Source organism: Oncorhynchus mykiss, chromosome 8 (assembly GCF_013265735.2).
Source record: "Oncorhynchus mykiss isolate Arlee chromosome 8, USDA_OmykA_1.1, whole genome shotgun sequence".
Classification (NCBI taxonomy): Eukaryota; Metazoa; Chordata; class Actinopteri; order Salmoniformes; family Salmonidae; genus Oncorhynchus; species Oncorhynchus mykiss.
This window is the reverse complement of record NC_048572.1, coordinates 758,530-780,410: the sequence shown is the minus strand read 5'-3', so window position 1 is coordinate 780,410 and position 21,881 is coordinate 758,530. Positions and strand designations below refer to the sequence as shown.

General features: G+C 46.1%; 1 protein-coding gene across 1 annotated transcript in view; it reads left to right on the top strand.

The window, feature by feature from the left end:
- Positions 1-21,881, top strand: part of LOC110513701 (intersectin-2-like) — a 113,054-nt gene that overhangs the window by 52,677 nt on the left and 38,496 nt on the right. Inside the window, exons 10-12 of the mRNA XM_036986810.1 lie at positions 19,449-19,512; positions 19,590-19,727; positions 19,981-20,087. Of these exons, the coding sequence (XP_036842705.1) occupies positions 19,449-19,512; positions 19,590-19,727; positions 19,981-20,087 (309 nt within the window). The remainder of the gene's footprint in view (positions 1-19,448; positions 19,513-19,589; positions 19,728-19,980; positions 20,088-21,881) is intronic.

Sequence of the window (21,881 nt, the reverse complement as noted above, 5' to 3'; positions counted from 1 at the left end):
GTGTCGCGCTGATTGAGTCAAATGCGCGTCACTGTTTTTTATTTTCCTTTTAATAAAAGGTATCTGTAACAAACATACAGTACCTTCGGAAAGTATTGAGACCCCTAGACTTTTGCCACATTTTGTTACATTACAGCCTTATTCTAAAATGGATGAAATAAAAACAGAAATACCTTATTTACATAAGTATACAGACCCTTTGCTATGAGACTCGAAATTGAGCTCAGGTGCATCCTGTTTCCATTGATCATAATTGAGATGTTTCTGCAACTTGATTGGAGTCCACCTGTGGTAAATTCAATTGATTGGACATGATTTGGAAAGGCACACACCTGTCTACATAAGGTCCCATGTCATGAGGTCAAAGGAATTGTCCGTAGAGCTCCGAGACAGGATTGTGACCGAAATTGTGTCGAGGCACAGATCTGGGGAAGGGTACCAAAACATTTCTGCAGCATTGAAGGTCCCCAAGAACACAGTGGCCTCCATCATTCTTAAGAAGTTTGTAACCACCAAGACTCTTCATAGAGCTGGTCGTCCGGCCAAACTGACCAATCAGGGGAGAAAGGCTTTGGTCAGGGAGGTGGCCAAGAACCCGATGGTCACTCTGACAGAGCTCCATAGTTCCTATTTGGAGATGGGAGAACCTTCCAGAAGGACAACCATCTCTGCAGCACTCCACCAATCAGGCTTTTATGGTAGAGTTGCCAGACGGAAGCCACTCCTCAGTAAAAGACACATGACAGCCCGCTTGGAGTTTACAAAAAGACTCTCAGACCATGAGAAACAAGATTCTCTGGTCTGATGAAACCAAGATTGAACTCTTTATTCTGAATGACAAGCGTCACGTCTGGAGGAAACCTGGCTCCATCCCTACGGTGAAGAATGGTGGTGATAGCATCATGCTGTGATGATGTGTTTCAGCGGCAGGGACTGGGAGACTAGTCAGGATCGAGGGAAAGATGAACAGAGCAATGTACAGAGAGATCCTTGTTGAAAACCTCAGACTGGGGCAAAAGTTCACCTTCCAACAGGACAACCTAAGCACACAGCCAAGACAACGCAGGAGTGGCTTCGGGACAAGTCTCTGAATGTCCTTGAGTGGCCCAGCCAGAGCCCGGACTTGAACCCGATCCAACATCTCTGGAGAGACCTGAAAATAGCGCGCGCCAGCGATGCTCCCCATCCAACCTGACAGAGCTTGAGAGGATCTGCAGAGAAGAATGGGAAAAACTACCCAAATACAGGTGTGCCAAGCTTGTTGTATCATACCCAAGAAGACTCTGTTCTGTAATTGCTGCCAAAGGTGCTTCAACAAAGTACTGAGTAAAGGGTCTGAATACTTAAGTAAATGTAGTAAATGTGATATTTCAGTCTTTTATTTTGAATACTTTTGTAAAGATTTCTAAAAAACGGTTTTTGCTTTGTCATTATGGAATAGTGTGTGTAGATTGATGAGGAAAATAAACAGTGTAATTAATTTCAGAATAAGGCTGTAACTTAACAAAATGGGGACAAAGTCAAGGGGTCTGAATGCTTTCCGAATATACTGTATGTAATGTTATAGTAGTGTCTGGTTATAGATATAGTTGTGGTAGTGACTGGTTATAGTAGTGGTAGTGTCTGGTTATAGTAGTGGTAGTGTCTGGTTATAGATATAGTTGTGGTAGTGACTGGTTATAGTTGTAGTAGTGACTGGTTATAGTAGTGGTAGTGGTAGTGACTGGTTATAGTTGTAGTAGTGGTAGTGTCTGGTTATAGTAGTGGTAGTGTCTGGTTATAGTAGTGGTAGTGTCTGGTTATAGTAGTGGTAGTGTCTGGTTATAGTTATAGTAGTGTTAGTGTCTGGTTATAGTAGTGGTAGTGTCTGGTTATAGTAGTGGTAGTGACTGGTTATAGTAGTGGTAGTGTCTGGTTATAGTTATAGTAGTGGTTGTGTCTGGTTATAGTAGTGGTAGTGTCTGGTTATAGTAGTGGTAGTGTCTGGTTATAGTTATAGTAGTGGTAGTGTCTGGTTATAGTTATAGTAGTGGTAGTGACTGGTTATTGTAGTGGTAGTGACTGGTTATAGTAGTGGTAGTGTCTGGTTATAGTAGTGGTAGTGACTGGTTATAGTAGTGGTAGTGTCTGGTTATAGTTATAGTAGTGGTTGTGTCTGGTTATAGTAGTGGTAGTGTCTGGTTATAGTAGTGGTAGTGTCTGGTTATAGTAGTGGTAGTGACTGGTTATAGTAGTGGTAGTGTCTGGTTATAGTTATAGTAGTAGTTGTGTCTGGTTATAGTAGTGGTAGTGTCTGGTTATAGTAGTGGTAGTGTCTGGTTATAGTTATAGTAGTGGTAGTGTCTGGTTATAGTTATAGTAGTGGTAGTGACTGGTTATAGTTATAGTAGTGGTAGTGACTGGTTATAGTAGTGGTAGTGACTGGTTATAATTATAGTAGTGGTAGTGACTGGTTATAGTAGTGGTAATGACTGGTTATAGTAGTGGTAGTGTCTGGTTATAGTAGTGGTAGTGTCTGGTTATAGTTATAGTAGTGGTAGTGACTGGTTATAGTAGTGGTAGTGACTGGTTATAGTAGTGGTAGTGTCTGGTTATAGTTATAGTAGTGGTAGTGACTGGTTATAGTAGTGGTAGTGACTGGTTATAGTAGTGGTAGTGTCTGGTTATAGTAGTGGTAGTGTCTGGTTATAGTAGTGGTAGTGTCTGGTTATAGTAGTGGTAGTGTCTGGTTATAGTAGTGGTAGTGACTGGTTATAGTTATAGTAGTGGTAGTGTCTGGTTATAGTTATAGTAGTGGTAGTGACTGGTTATAGTAGTGGTAGTGACTGGTTATAGTAGTGGTAGTGTCTGGTTATAGTAATAGTAGTGGTAGTGACTGGTTATAGTAATGGTAGTGACTGGTTATAGTTATAGTAGTGGTAGTGACTGGTTATAGTTATAGTAGTGGTAGTGTCTGGTTATAGTTATGGTAGTGATAGTGACTGGTTATAGTAGTGGTAGTGTCTGGTTATAGTAGTGGTAGTGTCTGGTTATAGTAGTGGTAGTGTCTGGTTATAGTAGTGGTAGTGTCTGGTTATAGTTATAGTAGTGGTAGTGACTGGTTATAGTTATAGTAGTGGTAGTGTCTGGTTATAGTTATGGTAGTGATAGTGACTGGTTATAGTAGTGGTAGTGTCTGGTTATAGTAGTGGTAGTGTCTGGTTATAGTAGTGGTAGTGTCTGGTTATAGTAGTGGTAGTGTCTGGTTATAGTTATAGTAGTGGTAGTGACTGGTTATAGTTATAGTAGTGGTAGTGTCTGGTTATAGTTATAGTAGTGGTAGTGTCTGGTTATAGTAGTGGTAGTGACTGGTTATAGTAGTGTTAGTGTCTGGTTATAGTAGTGGTAGTGTCTGGTTATAGTAGTGGTAGTGTCTGCAGTAGTAATGATGCTGACTGGTTATTGTCATGTACTGTCATGTTGTGTCTTGTCTCTGTCCTTTCCCTTCACCCTGTCTCCCTCTGCTGGTCGTTGTTAGGTTACCTTTTCTCCCCCGCTTTCCCCCAGCTGTTCCTTGTCTCCTCTGACTACCCATTCACCCTGTTTCCCACCTGTTCCCTTTTTCCCTCTGATTAGGTCCCTATATCTCTCTCTGTTTCTGTTCCTGTCCTTGTCGGATTCTTGTTTGTTGTGTTTCATGCCTGAGCCAGACTATCGTCATGTTTGCTGTAACCTTGTCCTGTCCTGTCGGAATCTGCCGGTCTATCTGAGCCTACCTATGTTTGGTTATTAAAGAAGCTCTGTTTAAGTTAGTTCGCTTTTGGGTCCTCATTCACTCACCATAACAGAAGAATCCAACCAAGAATGGACCCAGCGACTTCGGATCCTCTCCACTCAGCCGTCGGGATCCAGGGAGCGATGCTAGGCAGACACGAGCAGGAAGTGTCTGCTGCTCGACATGCCGTTGAGACCCTGGCCACCCAAGTCTCCAACCTCACAGAACAGGTTCACCATCTCCGCCTCGATCCACCGGCCACTTCCAGGGCTTTCGAATCTCCGGAGCCCAGAATCAATAACCCGCCGTGTTACTCTGGGGAGCCCACTGAATGCCGCTCGTTCCTCACCCAGTGTGATATTGTGTTTTCTCTCCAGCCCAACACTTACTCCAGGAGCACTGCTCGTGTCGCCTACGTCATATCTCTCCTTATTGGACGGGCTCGTGAGTGGGGCACGGCAATCTGGGAGGCAAGGGCTGAGTGTACTAACCAGTATCAGGACTTTAAGGAGGAGATGATACGGGTTTTTGATCGATCTGTTTTTGGGGAGGAGGCTTCCAGGGCCCTGTCTTCCCTATGTCAAGGCAATCGATCCATAACAGACTACTCTATTGAGTTTCGCACTCTTGCTGTCTCCAGTGGCTGGAACGAGCCGGCCTTGCTCGCTCGTCTTCTGGAGGGTTTCCGCGCAGAGGTAAAGGATGAGATTCTCTCCCGGGAGGTTCCTTCCAGCGTGGATTCCTTGATTGAACTCGCTATTCGCATTGAGCGACGGGTTGATCTTCGTCACCGAGCTCGTGGAAAGGAGCTCGCGCTCTCCGTCGCCTCCCTCTCCGCATCACTACCATCTTCCTCTGCCGGCTCGGGTGCTGAGCCCATGCAGCTGGGAGGTATCCGCATCTCGACTAAGGAGAGGGAACGGAGAATCACCAACCGCCTCTGTCTCTATTGCGGTTCCGCTGGTCATTTTGTCACTTCATGTCCAGTAAAAGGCCAGAGCTCGTCAGTAAGCGGAGGGCTACTGGTGAGCGCTACTACTCCTGTCTCTCCTTCAAGATCCTGCACTACCTTGTCGGTCCATCTACGCTGGACCGGTTCGTCAGCTTCCTGCAGTGCCTTAATAGACTCTGGGGCGGAGGGCTGTTTTATGGACGAGACCTGGGCTCGGGAACATGACATTCCTCTCAGACAGTTAAAGGAGCCCACGGCCTTGTTCGCCCTGGATGGTAGTCCTCTCCCCAGGATTCAGCGTGAGACGCTACCTTTAACCCTCACTGTTTCTGGTAATCATAGTGAAACCATTTCTTTTTTAATTTTTCGTTCACCTTTTACACCTGTTGTTTTGGGCCATCCCTGGCTAGTTTGTCATAATCCTTCCATTAATTGGTCTAGTAATTCTATCCTCTCCTGGAACGTCTCTTGTCATGTGAAATGTTTAATGTCTGCTATCCCTCCTGTTTCCTCTGTCTCTTCTTCACAGGAGGAGCCTGGTGATTTGACAGGGGTGCCGGAGGAATATCACGATCTGCGCACGGTGTTCAGTCGGTCCAGGGCCACCTCTCTTCCTCCACACCGGTCGTATGATTGTAGTATTGATCTCCTTCCGGGAACCACCCCCCCCGGGGTAGACTATACTCTCTGTCGGCTCCCGAACGTAAGGCTCTCGAGGATTATTTGTCTGTAGCTCTTGACGCCGGTACCATAGTCCCCTCCTCCTCTCCCGCCGGAGCGGGGTTTTTTTTTGTCAAGAAGAAGGACGGGTCTCTGCGCCCCTGCATAGATTATCGAGGGCTGAATGACATAACAGTGAAGAATCGTTATCCGCTTCCTCTTATGTCTTCAGCCTTCGAGATCCTGCAGGGAGCCAGGTTTTTCACTAAGTTGGACCTTCGTAACGCTTACCATCTCGTGCGCATCAGGGAGGGGGACGAGTGGAAGACGGCGTTTAACACTCCGTTAGGGCACTTTGAATACCGGGTTCTTCCTTTCGGCCTCGCTAACGCTCCAGCTGTCTTTCAGGCATTAGTCAATGATGTCCTGAGAGACATGCTGAACATCTTTGTTTTCGTTTACCTTGACGATATCCTGATTTTTTCACCGTCACTCCAGATTCATGTTCAGCACGTTCGACGTGTCCTCCAGCGCCTTTTAGAGAATTGTCTTTTTGTGAAGGCTGAGAAGTGCACTTTTCATGCCTCCTCCGTCACATTTCTCGGTTCTGTTATTTCCGCTGAAGGCATTAAGATGGATCCCGCTAAGGTCCAAGCTGTCATTGATTGGCCCGTCCCTAAGTCACGCGTCGAGCTGCAGCGCTTTCTCGGCTTCGCGAACTTCTATCGTCGTTTCATCCGTAATTTCGGTCAGGTGGCAGCTCCTCTCACAGCCCTTACTTCAGTCAAGACGTGCTTTAAGTGGTCCGTTTCCGCCCAGGGAGCTTTTGATCTCCTCAAGAATCGTTTTACATCCGCTCCTATCCTTGTTACACCTGACGTCTCTAGACAGTTCGTTGTCGAGGTTGACGCGTCAGAGGTGGGCGTGGGAGCCATCCTTTCTCAGCGCTCCCTCTCTGACGACAAGGTCCACCCATGCGCGTATTTTTCTCATCGCCTGTCGCCGTCGGAACGTAACTATGATGTGGGTAACCGCGAACTGCTCGCCATCCGGTTAGCCCTAGGCGAATGGCGACAGTGGTTGGAGGGGGCGACCGTTCCTTTTGTCGTTTGGACTGACCATAGGAACCTTGAGTACATCCGTTCTGCCAAACGACTTAATGCGCGTCAGGCGCGTTGGGCGCTGTTTTTCGCTCGTTTCGAGTTCGTGATTTCTTATCGTCCGGGCTCTAAGAACACCAAGCCTGATGCTTTGTCTCGTCTCTTCAGTTCTTCAGTAGCCTCCACTGACCCCGAGGGGATTCTCCCTGAGGGGCGTGTTGTCGGGTTGACTGTCTGGGGAATTGAGAGGCAGGTAAAACAAGCGCTCACTCACACTCCGTCGCCGCGCGCTTGTCCTAGGAACCTTCTTTTCGTTCCCGTTCCTACTCGTCTGGCCGTTCTTCAGTGGGCTCACTCTGCCAAGTTAGCCGGCCACCCTGGCGTTCGGGGTACGCTTGCTTCCATTCGCCAGCGTTTTTGGTGGCCCACCCGGGAGCATGACACGCGTCGTTTCGTGGCTGCTTGTTCGGTCTGCGCGCAGACTAAGTCTGGTAACTCTCCTCCTGCCGGCCGTCTCAGGCCGCTTCCTATTCCCTCTCGACCGTGGTCTCACATCGCCTTAGATTTTGTCACCGGACTGCCTTCGTCAGCGGGGAAGACTGTTATTCTTACGGTTGTCGATAGGTTCTCTAAGGCGGCTCATTTCATTCCCCTTGCTAAGCTTCCTTCTGCTAAAGAGACGGCACAAATCATCATCGAGAATGTTTTCAGAATTCATGGCCTTCCGTCAGACGTCGTTTCGGACAGAGGTCCGCAATTCACGTCTCAATTTTGGAGGGAGTTTTGCCGTTTGATTGGGGCTTCCGTCAGTCTCTCTTCCGGCTTTCATCCCCAGTCTAACGGTCAAGCAGAACGGGCCAATCAGACTATTGGTCGCATCTTACGCAGTCTTTCTTTTCGTAACCCTGCGTCTTGGTCAGAACAGCTCCCCTGGGCAGAATACGCCCACAACTCGCTTCCTTCGTCTGCGACCGGGCTATCTCCTTTTCAGAGTAGCCTCGGGTACCAGCCTCCGCTGTTCTCATCTCAGTTCGCCGAGTCCAGCGTCCCCTCCGCTCAGGCTTTTGTCCAACGTTGCGAGCGCACCTGGAAGAGGGTCAGGTCTGCACTTTGCCGTTATAGGACGCAGACTGTGAGGGCTGCTAATAAGCGTAGAATTAAGAGTCCTAGATATTGTCGCGGTCAGAGAGTTTGGCTCTCCACTCAGAACCTTCCCCTTAAGACGGCTTCTCGCAAGTTGACCCCGCGGTTCATTGGTCCGTTCCGTATTTCTCGGGTCATTAATCCTGTCGCAGTTCGACTTCTTCTTCCGCGATACCTTCGTCGCGTCCACCCGGTCTTCCATGTCTCCTGCATCAAGCCCGTCCTTCGCGCCCCCGCTCGTCTTCCCCCCCCCCCCCCCCCATCCTTGTCGAGGGCGCACCCATCTACAGGGTCCGTAGAATTTTGGACATGCGTCCTCGGGGCCGTGGTCACCAGTACCTCGTAGATTGGGAGGGGTACGGTCCTGAGGAGAGGAGTTGGGTTCCCTCTCGGGACGTGCTGGACCGTGCGCTGATCGAGGATTTCCTCCGTTGCCGCCAGGTTTCCTCCTCGAGTGCGCCAGGAGGCGCTCGGTGAGTGGGGGGGTACTGTCATGTACTGTCATGTTGTGTCTTGTCTCTGTCCTTTCCCTTCACCCTGTCTCCCTCTGCTGGTCGTTGTTAGGTTACCTTTTCTCCCCCGCTTTCCCCCAGCTGTTCCTTGTCTCCTCTGACTACCCATTCACCCTGTTTCCCACCTGTTCCCTTTTTCCCTCTGATTAGGTCCCTATATCTCTCTCTGTTTCTGTTCCTGTCCTTGTCGGATTCTTGTTTGTTGTGTTTCATGCCTGAGCCAGACTATCGTCATGTTTGCTGTAACCTTGTCCTGTCCTGTCGGAATCTGCCGGTCTATCTGAGCCTACCTATGTTTGGTTATTAAAGAAGCTCTGTTTAAGTTAGTTCGCTTTTGGGTCCTCATTCACTCACCATAACAGTTATAGTTGAAAAAAGTAGGTAGATGAAAAGTTAGTGTAGCCTGAACAAATGAAAGTTGGTTTGTCTTATATAGCTTGATTGTTTCATAAGATACTGTTGGTGATTTATATTATGCTAATTTATATAATTATAGTTGGTGAACAATACAATACAAAATTGAAGTTGGAAGGGCCTGAACATTGGTTTAGTGTATGTAGCTTCAACGGTTCTATAATTACCATTTGGTTAGTTATTTTTTGCAAATTTTTTTTTTTAATTAAAAAAAAAGTTTTTTTTTAAATGATGTTGACACGCAATGTAAGTAGGGTCAGTCTAAACATCTCAGCATTGGTGTCACACCCTGACCTTAGTTATCTCTGTTTTCTTTATTATTTTGGTTAGGTCAGGGTGTGACGAGGGTGGGTATGCTTGTTTTGTATTGTCTACGGGTTTTTGTAAGTCTAGGGGTTTAGAAAGTCTAGGGGTTTAGTAAATCTAGGTATATGTGTGGCTATGGTGGCCCGATTATGGTTCCCAATCAGAGGCAGCTGTTTATCGTCGTCTCTGATTGGGGACCATATTTAGGATGCCATTTTGCCTTGGGTAATTGTGGGTTCTTGTCTATGTGTTAGCACTCATGTGGTTAAAGTCACTTTTCGTTCGGTTATTTGTTATTTTGTTAGTTTGTTTCAATGTTCATTCATTTAATAAATTAAGAATGTATGCTTACCACCCTGCGCCTTGGTCTCCTCTTTACAACGAACGTGACAACGATTTCATATCTTCAAACTTTTTCTGTAACTTGTTTGTGGAGTGGTCAAAAGTTACGTTTATAAATAGTTTTAGGGAAGTGTTGTTGATGCGGGTTACTCACAGCTGTAACATTTGATCGTTAGCAGATTATTCTGTTTTGAAAAGCAGAGAAGAAGAGGAAGATTCCATATTCTCAATTTTTTGTTTTGTCTAAGTTGATTTCAAAATGGTCAAAGTAGCTGATGTTGTTTACAGTGAACGTTTGAAGTGACGATGTCACAATGCGGAGTTTTAGACTTGTTAAAAAGTCCCATTAAAGGGGGCAAAAAGAATGACAGACAAATGTATAGTATAAGTAATATCGAAAAGTTGTACGCAAGCACACTATTCCAGACCAGTCTGCACATGTCAAAGTTTAAATGTCGTTTCTAGCTTAAAGAGTGTAAGAGGAGTAGTGTGCAGATGAATAACTTGCTCATGGTTTCCCCAACTCGGTCCTCAGGACCCCAAGGGGTGCATGTTTTGGTTTTTGCCCTAACACAACACAGCGGGTTCAACTAATCCTCAAAAAAAATGAAGTTTAATTGGTGAGACTTGCTATAACTCTTTAGCTAGGTAGAAGTTTAAAACGTTGTATTACTTGTTATTAAATATGACTATTTTTTAGCAATCCGTTAGATGTATTAAAATAATTTGTTTTGTTACTTTTGATAGGCTAATATATCAACCAGATTACTGATAGGGTAATATATCAACCAGATTACTGTGATAGGGTAATATATCAACCAGATTACTGTGATAGGGTAATATATCAACCAGATTACTGTGATAGGGTAATATATCAACCAGATTACTGTGATAGGCTAATATATCAACCAGATTACTGTGATAGGGTAATATATCAACCAGATTACTGATAGGCTAATATATCAACCAGATTACTGATAGGGTAATATATCAACCAGATTACTGTGATAGGCTAATATATCAACCAGATTACTGATAGGCTAATATATCAACCAGATTACTGATAGGCTAATATATCAACCAGATTACTGATAGGGTAATATGTCAACCAGATTACTGTAATAGGCTAATATATCAACCAGATTACTGCGATAGGCTAATATATCAACCAGATTACTGATAGACTAATATATCAACCAGATTACTGATAGGGTAATATGTCAACCAGATTACTGTGATAGGCTAATATATCAACCAGATTACTGTGATAAATCAAATCAAATCAAATCAAATTTTATTTGTCACATACACATGGTTAGCAGATGTTAATGCGAGTGTAGCGAAATGCTTGTGCTTCTAGTTCCGACAATGCAGTAATAACAAGTAATCTAACTAACAATTCCAAAACTACTGTCTTGTACACAGTGTAAGGGGATAAAGAATATGTACATAAGGATATATGAATGAGTGATGGTACAGAGCAGCATAGGCAAGATACAGTAGATGGTATCGAGTACAGTATGTACAAATGAGATGAGTATGTAAATAAAGTGGCATAGTATAAAGTGGCTAGTGATACATGTATTACATAAGGATACCGTCGATGATATAGAGTACAGTATATACGTATGCATATGAGATGAATAATGTAGGGTAAGTAACATTTATATAAGGTAGCATTGTTTAAAGTGGCTAGTGATATATTTACATCATTTCCCATCAATTCCCATTATTAAAGTGGCTGGAGTTGAGTCAGTGTCAGTGTGTTGGCAGCAGCCACTCAGTGTTAGTGGTGGCTGTTTAACAGTCTGATGGCCTTGAGATAGAAGCTGTTTTTCAGTCTCTCGGTCCCTGCTTTGATGCACCTGTACTGACCTCGCCTTCTGGATGATAGCGGGGTGAACAGGCAGTGGCTCGGGTGGTTGATGTCCTTGATGATCTTTATGGCCTTCCTGTGACATCGGGTGGTGTAGGTGTCCTGGAGGGCAGGTAGTTTGCCCCCGGTGATGCGTTGTGCAGACCTCACTACCCTCTGGAGAGCCTTACGGTTGAGGGCGGTGCAGTTGCCATACCAGGCGGTGATACAGCCCGCCAGGATGCTCTCGATTGTGCATCTGTAGAAGTTTGTGAGTGCTTTTGGTGACAAGCCGAATTTCTTCAGCCTCCTGAGGTTGAAGAGGCGCTGCTGCGCCTTCTTCACGATGCTGTCTGTGTGAGTGGACCAATTCAGTTTGTCTGTGATGTGTATGCCGAGGAACTTAAAACTACCCTCTCCACTACTGTTCCATCGATGTGGATAGGGGGGTGTTCCCTCTGCTGTTTCCTGAAGTCCACAATCATCTCCTTAGATTTGTTGACGTTGAGTGTGAGGTTATTTTCCTGACACCACACTCCGAGGGCCCTCACCTCCTCCCTGTAGGCCGTCTCGTCGTTGTTGGTAATCAAGCCTACCACTGTTGTGTCGTCCGCAAACTTGATGATTGAGTTGGAGGCGTGCGTGGCCACGCAGTCGTGGGTGAACAGGGAGTACAGGAGAGGGCTCAGAACGCACCCTTGTGGGGCCCCAGTGTTGCGGATCAGCGGGGAGGAGATGTTGTTGCCTACCCTCACCACCTGGGGGCGGCCCATCAGGAAGTCCAGTACCCAGTTGCACAGGGCGGGGTCGAGACCCAGGGTCTCGAGCTTGATGACGAGCTTGGAGGGTACTATGGTGTCGAATGCCGAGCTGTAGTCGATGAACAGCATTCTCACATAGGTATTCCTCTTTTCCAGATGGGTTAGGGCAGTGTGCAGTGTGGTTGAGATTGCATCGTCTGTGGACCTATTTGGGCGGTAAGCAAATTGGAGTGGGTCTAGGGTGTCAGGTAGGGTGGAGGTGATATGGTCCTTGACTAGTCTCTCAAAGCACTTCATGATGACGGATGTGAGTGCTACGGGGCAGTAGTCGTTTAGCTCAGTTACCTTAGCTTTATTGGGAACAGGAACAATGGTGGCCCTCTTGAAGCATGTGGGAACAGCAGACTGGTATAGGGATTGATTGAATATGTCCGTAAACACACCGGCCAGCTGGTCTGCGCATGCTCTGAGGGCGCGGCTGGGGATGCCGTCTGGGCCTGCAGCCTTGCGAGGGTTAACACGTTTAAATGTCTTACTCACCTCGGCTGCAGTGAAGGAAAGGCCGCATGTTTTCGTTGCAGGCCGTGTCAGTGGCACTGTATTGTCCTCAAAGCGGGCAAAAAAGTTATTTAGTCTGCCTGGGAGCAAGACATCCTGGTCCGTGACTGGGCTGGATTTCTTCCTGTAGTCCGTGATTGACTGTAGACCCTGCCACATGCCTCTTGTGTCTGAGCCGTTGAATTGAGATTCTACTTTGTCTCTGTACTGGCGCTTAGCTTGTTTGATAGCCTTGCGGAGGGAATAGCTGCACTGTTTGTATTCGGTCATGTTACCAGACACCTTGCCCTGATTAAAAGCAGTGGTTCGCGCTTTCAGTTTCACACGAATGCTGCCATCAATCCACGGTTTCTGGTTAGGGAATGTTTTAATCGTTGCTATGGGAACGACATCTTCAACGCACGTTCTAATGAACTCGCACACCGAATCAGCGTATTCGTCAATGTTGTTATCTGACGCAATACGAAACATCTCCCAGTCCACGTGATGGAAGCAGTCTTGGAGTGTGGAGTCAGCTTGGTCGGACCAGCGTTGGACAGACCTCAGCGTGGGAGCCTCTTGTTTTAGTTTCTGTCTGTAGGCAGGGATCAACAAAATGGAGTCGTGGTCAGCTTTTCCGAAAGGGGGGCGGGGCAGGGCCTTATATGCGTCGCGGAAGTTAGAGTAACAATGATCCAAGGTCTTTCCTCCCCTGGTTGCGCAATCGATATGCTGATAAAATTTGCTGATAAAATTTGGGGAGTCTTGTTTTCAGATTAGCCTTGTTAAAATCCCCAGCTACAATGAATGCAGCCTCCGGATAAATCGTTTCCAGTTTGCAGAGAGTTAAATAAAGTTCGTTCAGAGCCATCGATGTGTCTGCTTGGGGGGGGATATATACGGCTGTGATTATAATCGAAGAGAATTCTCTTGATAGGCTAACATATCAACCAGATTACTGATAGGGTAATATGTCAACCAGATTACTGTGATAGGCTAATATATCAACCAGATTACTGTGATAGGCTAATATATCAACCAGATTACTGTGATAAGTTAATATATCAACCAGATTACTGATAGGCTAATATATCAACCAGATTACTGCGATAGGCTAATATATCAACCAGATTACTGTGATAAGCTAATATATCAACCAGATTACTGATAGGCTAATACTGATAGGCAACCAGATTACTGATAGGCTAATATATCAACCAGATTACTGTGATAGGCTAACATATCAACCAGATTACTGATAGGGTAATATATCAACCAGATTACTGATAGGGTAATATATCAACCAGATTACTGTGATAGGGTAATATATCAACCAGATTACTGTGATAGGCTAATATATCAACCAGATTACTGTGATAGGCTAATATATCAACCAGATTACTGATAGACTAATAAATCAACCAGATTACTGTGATAGGCTAATATATCAACCAGATTACTGTGATAGGGTAATATATCAACTAGATTACTGTGATAGGGTAATATATCAACCAGATTACTGATAGGCTAATATATCAACCAGATTACTGATAGGCTAATATATCAACCAGATTACTGATAGGGTAATATATCAACCAGATTACTGTGATAGGCTAACATATCAACCAGATTACTGATAGGGGAATATGTCAACCAGATTACTGTGATAGGCTAATATATCAACCAGATTACTGATAGGGTAATATATCAACCAGATTACTGTGATAGGGTAATATATCAACCAGATTACTGTGATAGGCTAATATATCAACCAGATTACTGTGATAGGCTAATATATCAACCAGATTACTGATAGACTAATATATCAACCAGATTACTGTGATAGGGTAATATATCAACCAGATTACTGTGATAGGCTAACATATCAACCAGATTACTGATAGGGGAATATGTCAACCAGATTACTGTGATAGGCTAATATATCAACCAGATTACTGATAGGGTAATATATCAACCAGATTACTGTGATAGGGTAATATATCAACCAGATTACTGTGATAGGGTAATATATCAACTAGATTACTGTGATAGGGTAATATATCAACCAGATTACTGTGATAGGGTAATATATCAACCAGATTACTGTGATAGGCTAATATATGAACCCGATTACTGTGATAGGCTAATATATCAACCATATGTCTTAACTACAGTTGTTGTGTGTGAAAACTGATAGAAGAAAGACAGGCCAAACCGATGTTCTGTCAGGTCACGTGGACAACACGCTTAGGAAAGCAAAGCAATACCTGCATGATTTACTTTTGGAAAACGTTCAGTGTAAATTAAGTGTAATTGTAGTTGAATGATGATGATGTAATGGATAGAAAGTTTTAGGCTATTGTTTGGGGATATAAATGGGATGGTGCATCTAGTGATGTGAGACGACATCTCTTTTTCAAATCTGCGTAGCTGAACACTGTGTGCTGAAAACACTCCGGTTTGTTATTTTAACTAAAACAACCAGTCTTTGTTAAACATAAATAACAAACTTGTTTTTGCGTGTGTTCCCCCGACGCGGTTAGCTTTTAACAGCTAGGACCGCTATTCCTTATTCCGGAATCCCGCTGAACTGACAGTTTAACGTCTGCTTGAAAGAGCCGCTAACCTAGCTAAGCCACCAACGTTAGCCGTCAAGTCCCAGATGAGTTTTCCGATGGAGCCCTCTTTATCTGGAGAAGTAAATTAATGGTTCCAGTGCTGTAGGAGCTGTAGGAGCTGTAGGAGCTGTAGGAGCTGTAGGATCTGTAGGAGCTGTAGGAACTGTAGGAGCTGTAGGATCTGTATGAGCTGTAGGAACTGTAGGAGCTGTAGGAACTGTAGGAGCTGTAGGATCTGTAGGAGCTGTATGAGCTGTAGGAGCTGTAGGAGCTGTAGGAGCTGTAGGAGCTGTATGAGCTGTAGGAGCTGTATGAGCTGTATGAGCTGTATGAGCTGTAGGATTATGAACTGTAGGAACTGTAGGAGCTGTATGAGCTGTAGGAGCTGTATGAGCTGTAGGAGCTGTATGAGCTGTAGGAGCTGTATGAGCTGTATGAGCTGTAGGAGCTGTATGAGCTGTATGAGCTGTAGGAGCTGTATGAGCTGTATGAGCTGTAGGATTATAAGCTGTAGGAGCTGTAGGAGCTGTAGGAGCTGTATGAGCTGTATGAGCTGTATGAGCTGTAGGATTATGAGCTGTAGGAACTGTAGGAGCTCTAGGAGCTGTATGAGCTGTAGGAGCTGTATGAGCTGTATGAGCTGTATGAGCTGTAGGAGCTGTAGGAGCTGTAGGAGCTGTATCTACTACGCTTTGATTCAGATCAAAACTGTATCTCTCAGAGATCCAATGTGGCAATTGCTTGCTGAGGATTATAGTCTATTCACTCTAACAAACAGTTCTGATTTCATAAAAATAAATATTATTATATATTGAATCATTAAAATGTTAGAACCTTTCAGGAAACTGCCTACGTATTAGATTTGCACATAGCTAGTTCAATATAGTACCAGGCTACAGTATATTAGTAAAAGCTAGCAAAGCACATCATGCTGTAGCACTTTAGTTTGATCACGCAGATCTTCCATGTTGTATCTGAAACAGTATTTACAGTATTACAGTATTACAGTATTTCCTTTATAACACTTTTTAATGACATCACAAAATAACAACCCATATGACATTAGTGTTCATCACTGACCATTCCACACGTTCCTATGTTAGAAATATTATTCCAGTATTCGCTTTAGAATGTGTTAAGTGTGTTGTTGTGGTCGGTAGTTGCGGTCAGAAGCTATAATCTGTAATTGTGTTGTTGTGGTCGGTAGTTGTGTAGCCAGTAATTGTGTAGTTGTGGTCGGTGGTTGTGTGTTTGGTCAGTAATTGTGGTCAGTGGTTGTGTGCATCTGGTTCAGTAGTTTTGTTTGCGGTAATTGTGTGTATCCTTCCTGTTTGGCCCTGTCCGGGGGTGTCCTCGGAGTGGGCCACAGTGTCTCCTGACCCCTCCTGTCTCAGCCTCCAGTATTTATGCTGCAGTAGTTTATGTGTCGGGGGGCTAGGGTCAGTTTGTTATATCTGGAGTACTTCTCCTGTCCTATTCGGTGTCCTGTGTGAATCTAAGTGTGCGTTCTCTAATTCTCTCCTTCTCTCTTTCTCTCTCTCGGAGGACCTGAGCCCTAGGACCATGCCCCAGGACTACCTGACATGATGACTCCTTGCTGTCCCCAGTCCACCTGGCTGTGCTGCTGCTCCAGTTTCAACTGTTCTGCCTTATTATTATTCGACCATGCTGATCATTTATGAACATTTGAACATCTTGGCCATGTTCTGTTATAATCTCCACCCGGCACAGCCAGAAGAGGACTGGCCATCCCACATATGCTCTCTCTAATTCTCTCTTTCTTTCTCTCTCTCGGAGGACCTGAGCCCTAGGACCATGCCCCAGGAATACCTGACATGATGACTCCTTGCTGTCCCCAGTCCACCTGACTGTGCTGCTGCTCCAGTTTCAACTATTCTGCCTTATTATTATTCGACCATGCTGGTCATTTATGAACATTTGAACATCTTGACCATGTTTTGTTATAATCTCCACCCGGCACAGCCAGAAGAGGACTGGCCACCCCACATAGCCTGGTTCCTCTCTAGGTTTCTTCCTAGGTTTTGGCCTTTCTAGGGAGTTTTTCCTAGCCACCGTGCTTCTTCACCTGCATTGCTTGCTGTTTGGGGTTTTAGGCTGGGTTTCTGTACAGCACTTTGAGATATCAGCTGATGTACGAAGGGCTATATAAAATAAATTTGATTTGATTTGATTTGATTTGATTTTGATTTGTGTTTGTGGTCAGTAATTGTGGTCAGTGACCTTCAGATCAGGTCTGTGACCTTGTTTCTGGTTCAGGTCAGGTCTGTGACCTTGTTTCTGGTTCAGGTCAGGTCTGTGACCTTGTTGCTGGTTCAGGTCAGGTCTGTGACCTTGTTGCTGGTTCAGGTCAGGTCTGTGACCTTATTTATGGTTCAGGTCAGGTCTGTGACCTTGTTGCTGGTTCAGGTCAGGTCTGTGACCTTGTTGCTGGTTCAGGTCAGGTCTGTGACCTTGTTTATGGTTCAGGTCAGGTCTGTGACCTTGTTTATGGTTCAGGTCAGGTCTGTGACCTTGTTTCTGGTTCAGGTCAGGTCTGTGACCTTGTTTCTGGTTCAGGTCAGGTCTGTGACCTTGTTTCTGGTTCAGGTCAGGTCTGTGACCTTGTTTCTGGTTCAGGTCAGGTCTGTGACCTTGTTTCTGGTTCAGGTCAGGTCTGTGACCTTGTTTCTGGTTCAGATCAGGTCTGTGACCTTGTTTCTGGTTCAGGTCAGGTCTGTGACCTTGTTTCTGGTTCAGGTCAGGTCTGTGACCTTGTTTATGGTTCAGGTCAGGTCTGTGACCTTGTTGCTGGTTCAGGTCAGGTCTGTGACCTTGTTTATGGTTCAGGTCAGGTCTGTGACCTTGTTGCTGGTTCAGGTCAGGTCTGTGACCTTGTTGCTGGTTCAGGTCAGGTCTGTGACCTTGTTTATGGTTCAGGTCAGGTCTGTGACCTTGTTTATGGTTCAGGTCAGGTCTGTGACCTTGTTTCTGGTTCAGGTCAGGTCTGTGACCTTGTTTCTGGTTCAGGTCAGGTCTGTGACCTTGTTTCTGGTTCAGGTCAGGTCTGTGACCTTGTTTCTGGTTCAGGTCAGGTCTGTGACCTTGTTTCTGGTTCAGGTCAGGTCTGTGACCTTGTTTCTGGTTCAGATCAGGTCTGTGACCTTGTTTCTGGTTCAGGTCAGGTCTGTGACCTTGTTTCTGGTTCAGGTCAGGTCTGTGACCTTGTTTCTGGTTCAGGTCAGGTCTGTGACCTTGTTTCTGGTTCAGGTCAGGTCTGTGACCTTGTTTCTGGTTCAGGTCAGGTCTGTGACCTTGTTTCTGGTTCAGGTCAGGTCTGTGACCTTGTTTCTGGTTCAGGTCTGGTCTGTGACCTTGTTTCTGGTTCAGATCAGGTCTGTGACCTTGTTTCTGGTTCAGGTCAGGTCTGTGACCTTGTTTCTGGTTCAGGTCAGGTCTGTGACCTTGTTTCTGGTTCAGGTCAGGTCTGTGACCTTGTTTATGGTTCAGGTCAGGTCTGTGACCTTGTTGCTGGTTCAGGTCAGGTCTGTGACCTTGGTTATGGTTCAGGTCAGGTCTGTGACCTTGTTGCTGGTTCAGGTCAGGTCTGTGACCTTGTTGCTGGTTCAGGTCAGGTCTGTGACCTTGTTTATGGTTCAGGTCAGGTCTGTGACCTTGTTTCTGGTTCAGGTCAGGTCTGTGACCTTGTTTCTGGTTCAGGTCAGGTCTGTGACCTTGTTTCTGGTTCAGGTCAGGTCTGTGACCTTGTTTCTGGTTCAGGTCAGGTCTGTGACCTTGTTTCTGGTTCAGGTCAGGTCTGTGACCTTGTTTCTGGTTCAGGTCAGGTCTGTGACCTTGTTTCTGGTTCAGGTCAGGTCTGTGACCTTGTTTCTGGTTCAGGTCATGTCTGTGACCTTGTTTCTGGTTCAGGTCAGGTCTGTGACTTTGTTTCTGGTTCAGGTCAGGTCTGTGACCTTGTTTCTGGTTCAGGTCAGGTCTGTGACCTTGTTTCTGGTTCAGGTCAGGTCTGTGACCTTGTTTCTGGTTCAGGTCAGGTCTGTGACCTTGTTTCTGGTTCAGGTCAGGTCTGTGACCTTGTTTCTGGTTCAGGTCAGGTCTGTGACCTTGTTTCTGGTTCAGGTCAGGTCTGTGACTTTGTTTCTGGTTCAGGTCAGGTCTGTGACCTTGTTTCTGGTTCAGGTCAGGTCTGTGACCTTGTTTCTGGTTCAGGTCAGGTCTGTGACCTTGTTTCTGGTTCAGGTCAGGTCTGTGACCTTGTTTCTGGTTCAGGTCAGGTCTGTGACCTTGTTTCTGGTTCAGGTCAGGTCTGTGACCTTGTTTCTGGTTCAGGTCAGGTCTGTGACCTTGTTTCTGGTTCAGGTCAGGTCTGTGACCTTGTTTCTGGTTCAGGTCTGGTCTGTGACCTTGTTTCTGGTTCAGGTCAGGTCTATAGGTAGTATCTTAGTTTGTAACACATTGTTGTTTTGTGTTTCTCAGGCCCTCAGGTGAGGAACGCCCTGACTGCCTCCAACCTCACCCAGACACAGCTAGCTACCATCTGGTGAGTTTGTGAGTAGCTGTCTGTCTCTGTGTGTGTTCGTCTTTCTGAATGTGTGTCATTTATTGGCGTGGGTGCAGGACCCTGGCTGACGTGGATAAGGACGGTCAGCTGAGAGCTGAGGAGTTTATTCTGGCCATGCACCTGGTAGACATGGTTACGACAGGATGTCCGCTACCCCTCACCCTGCCCTCAGACCTGGTACCCCCCTGTTTTAGGTAACACACACACACAAACACCCTGCCCTCTGACCTGGTACCCCCCTGTCTTAGGTAACACACACACGAACACACACACACACACACACACACACACACACACACACACACACCCTGCCCTCAGACCTGGTACCCCCCTGTCTTAGGTAACACACACACACACACGTGCTCACACTATCTCTCTGATTGGTGTTTTGAATGAAGTCTTTCAGCGTTGTTTCAAGTTTAATTATTTTTTCTCTGTCTTCTGTAGAGATAGCAGGCCAGTAGAGATGTTGAATGGAACTGGGCCCTACCTCTCCACTGGCCTGATAGACGGGACAGCAGAGCTTGAACCTGCACACAAGAACAAGAACAACGGTACATAACCTTATCCATAACTCGAACATAACCCTAACATAACCATAACCCTAACATAACCATAACCCTAACATAAGCATAACCCTAACATAACCATAACCCTAACATAACCCTGACATAACCATAACCCTAACATAACCCTGACATAACCATAACCCTAACATAACCCTGACATAACCATAACCCTAACATAACCCTAACCCTAACATAACCATAACCCTAACATAACCCTAACATAACCATAACCCTAACATAACCATAACCCTAACATAACCCTAACATAACCCTAATCCTAACATAACCATAACCCTAACATAACCCTAACATAACCCTAACATAACCATAACCCTAACATAACCATAACCCTAACATAACCATAACCCTAACATAACCCTAACATAACCCTAACATAACCCTAACATAACCATAACCCTAACATAACCCTAATCCTAACATAACCATAACCCTAACATAACCCTAACATAACCCTAACATAACATAACCCTAACATAACCATAACCCTAACATAACCATAACCCTAACATAACCCTAACATAACCCTAACCCTAACATAACCATAACCCTAACATAACCCTAACATAACCATAACCCTAACATAACCATAACCCTAACATAACCCTAACATAACCCTAACATAACCCTAATCCTAACATAACCCTAATCCTAACATAACCATAACCCTAACATAACCCTAACATAACCCTGACATAACCATAACCCTAACATAACCATAACCCTAACATAACCATAACCCTAACATAACCATAACCCTAACTATATTATGAGGGGTTGGTTATAGGTCGTTACAAGAGGTGACAACTGTCTCTCTTACCCCTTCAATGATGCTGACTTTATGTACTCTCTCCTTCTGTCTCCCCCCTGATCTCCTCTCCCCCTTCTCTCCTCTCCCCCTTTTCTCCTCTCCCATGTCCCCTCTTCTCTCCCATCCCTCCTACTCTCCCCTCCCTCCTCCTCCCCCCTCTCACCTCCTTCTTACTCTCCCTCCCTCCTCCTCCCCTCTCCTCTCCCTTCCCTCCTACTCTCCTCTCCCCTCCCCCTCTCCTCTCCTCTCCCCTCCCTTCTATTCTCCTTTCCCATCCCCCCTCTCCTCTCCCATCCCTCCTACTCTCCTCTCCCCTCCCTCCTCCTCTCCCCTCCCTCCTCCTCCCACCCTCTCACCTCCTTCCTACTCTCCCCTCCCCTCCCTCCTACTCTCCTCTCCCCTCCCTCCTACTCTCCTCTCCCCTCCTTCCTACTCTCCTCCCATTCCTCCTCCCTCCCTCTCCCCTCTCCTCTGCCCTCCCTCCTCCTCCCCTCTCCTCTCCCCTCCCTCCTCCCCTCTCCTCTCCCCTGCCTCCTCCTCCCCTCTCCTCTCCCCTCCCTCCTACTCTCCTCTCCTCTCCTCTCCCCTCCCCTCCCTCCTCCTCCCCTCTCCTCTCCCCTCCCTCCTCCCCTCTCCTCTCCCCTGCCTCCTCCTCCCCTCTCCTCTCCCCTGCCTCATCTTCCCCTCTCCTCTCCCCTCCCTCCCCCTCCCCTCCCATCCCTACTCCTCTCCCCTCCCTCCTCCTCCTCTCCCCTCCACTCTCCTCTCCCCTCCCTCCCTCCTCCTCCCCTCTCCACTCCCATCACCTCTCCTCTCCCCTCCCTCCTCCTCCCCTCTCCACTCCCATCCCCTCTCCTCTCCCCTCTCTCCTCCTCCCCTCTCCACTCCCATCCCCTCTCCTCTCCCCTGCCTCCTCCCCTCTCCTCTCCTCTCCCATCCCTCCTCCTCTC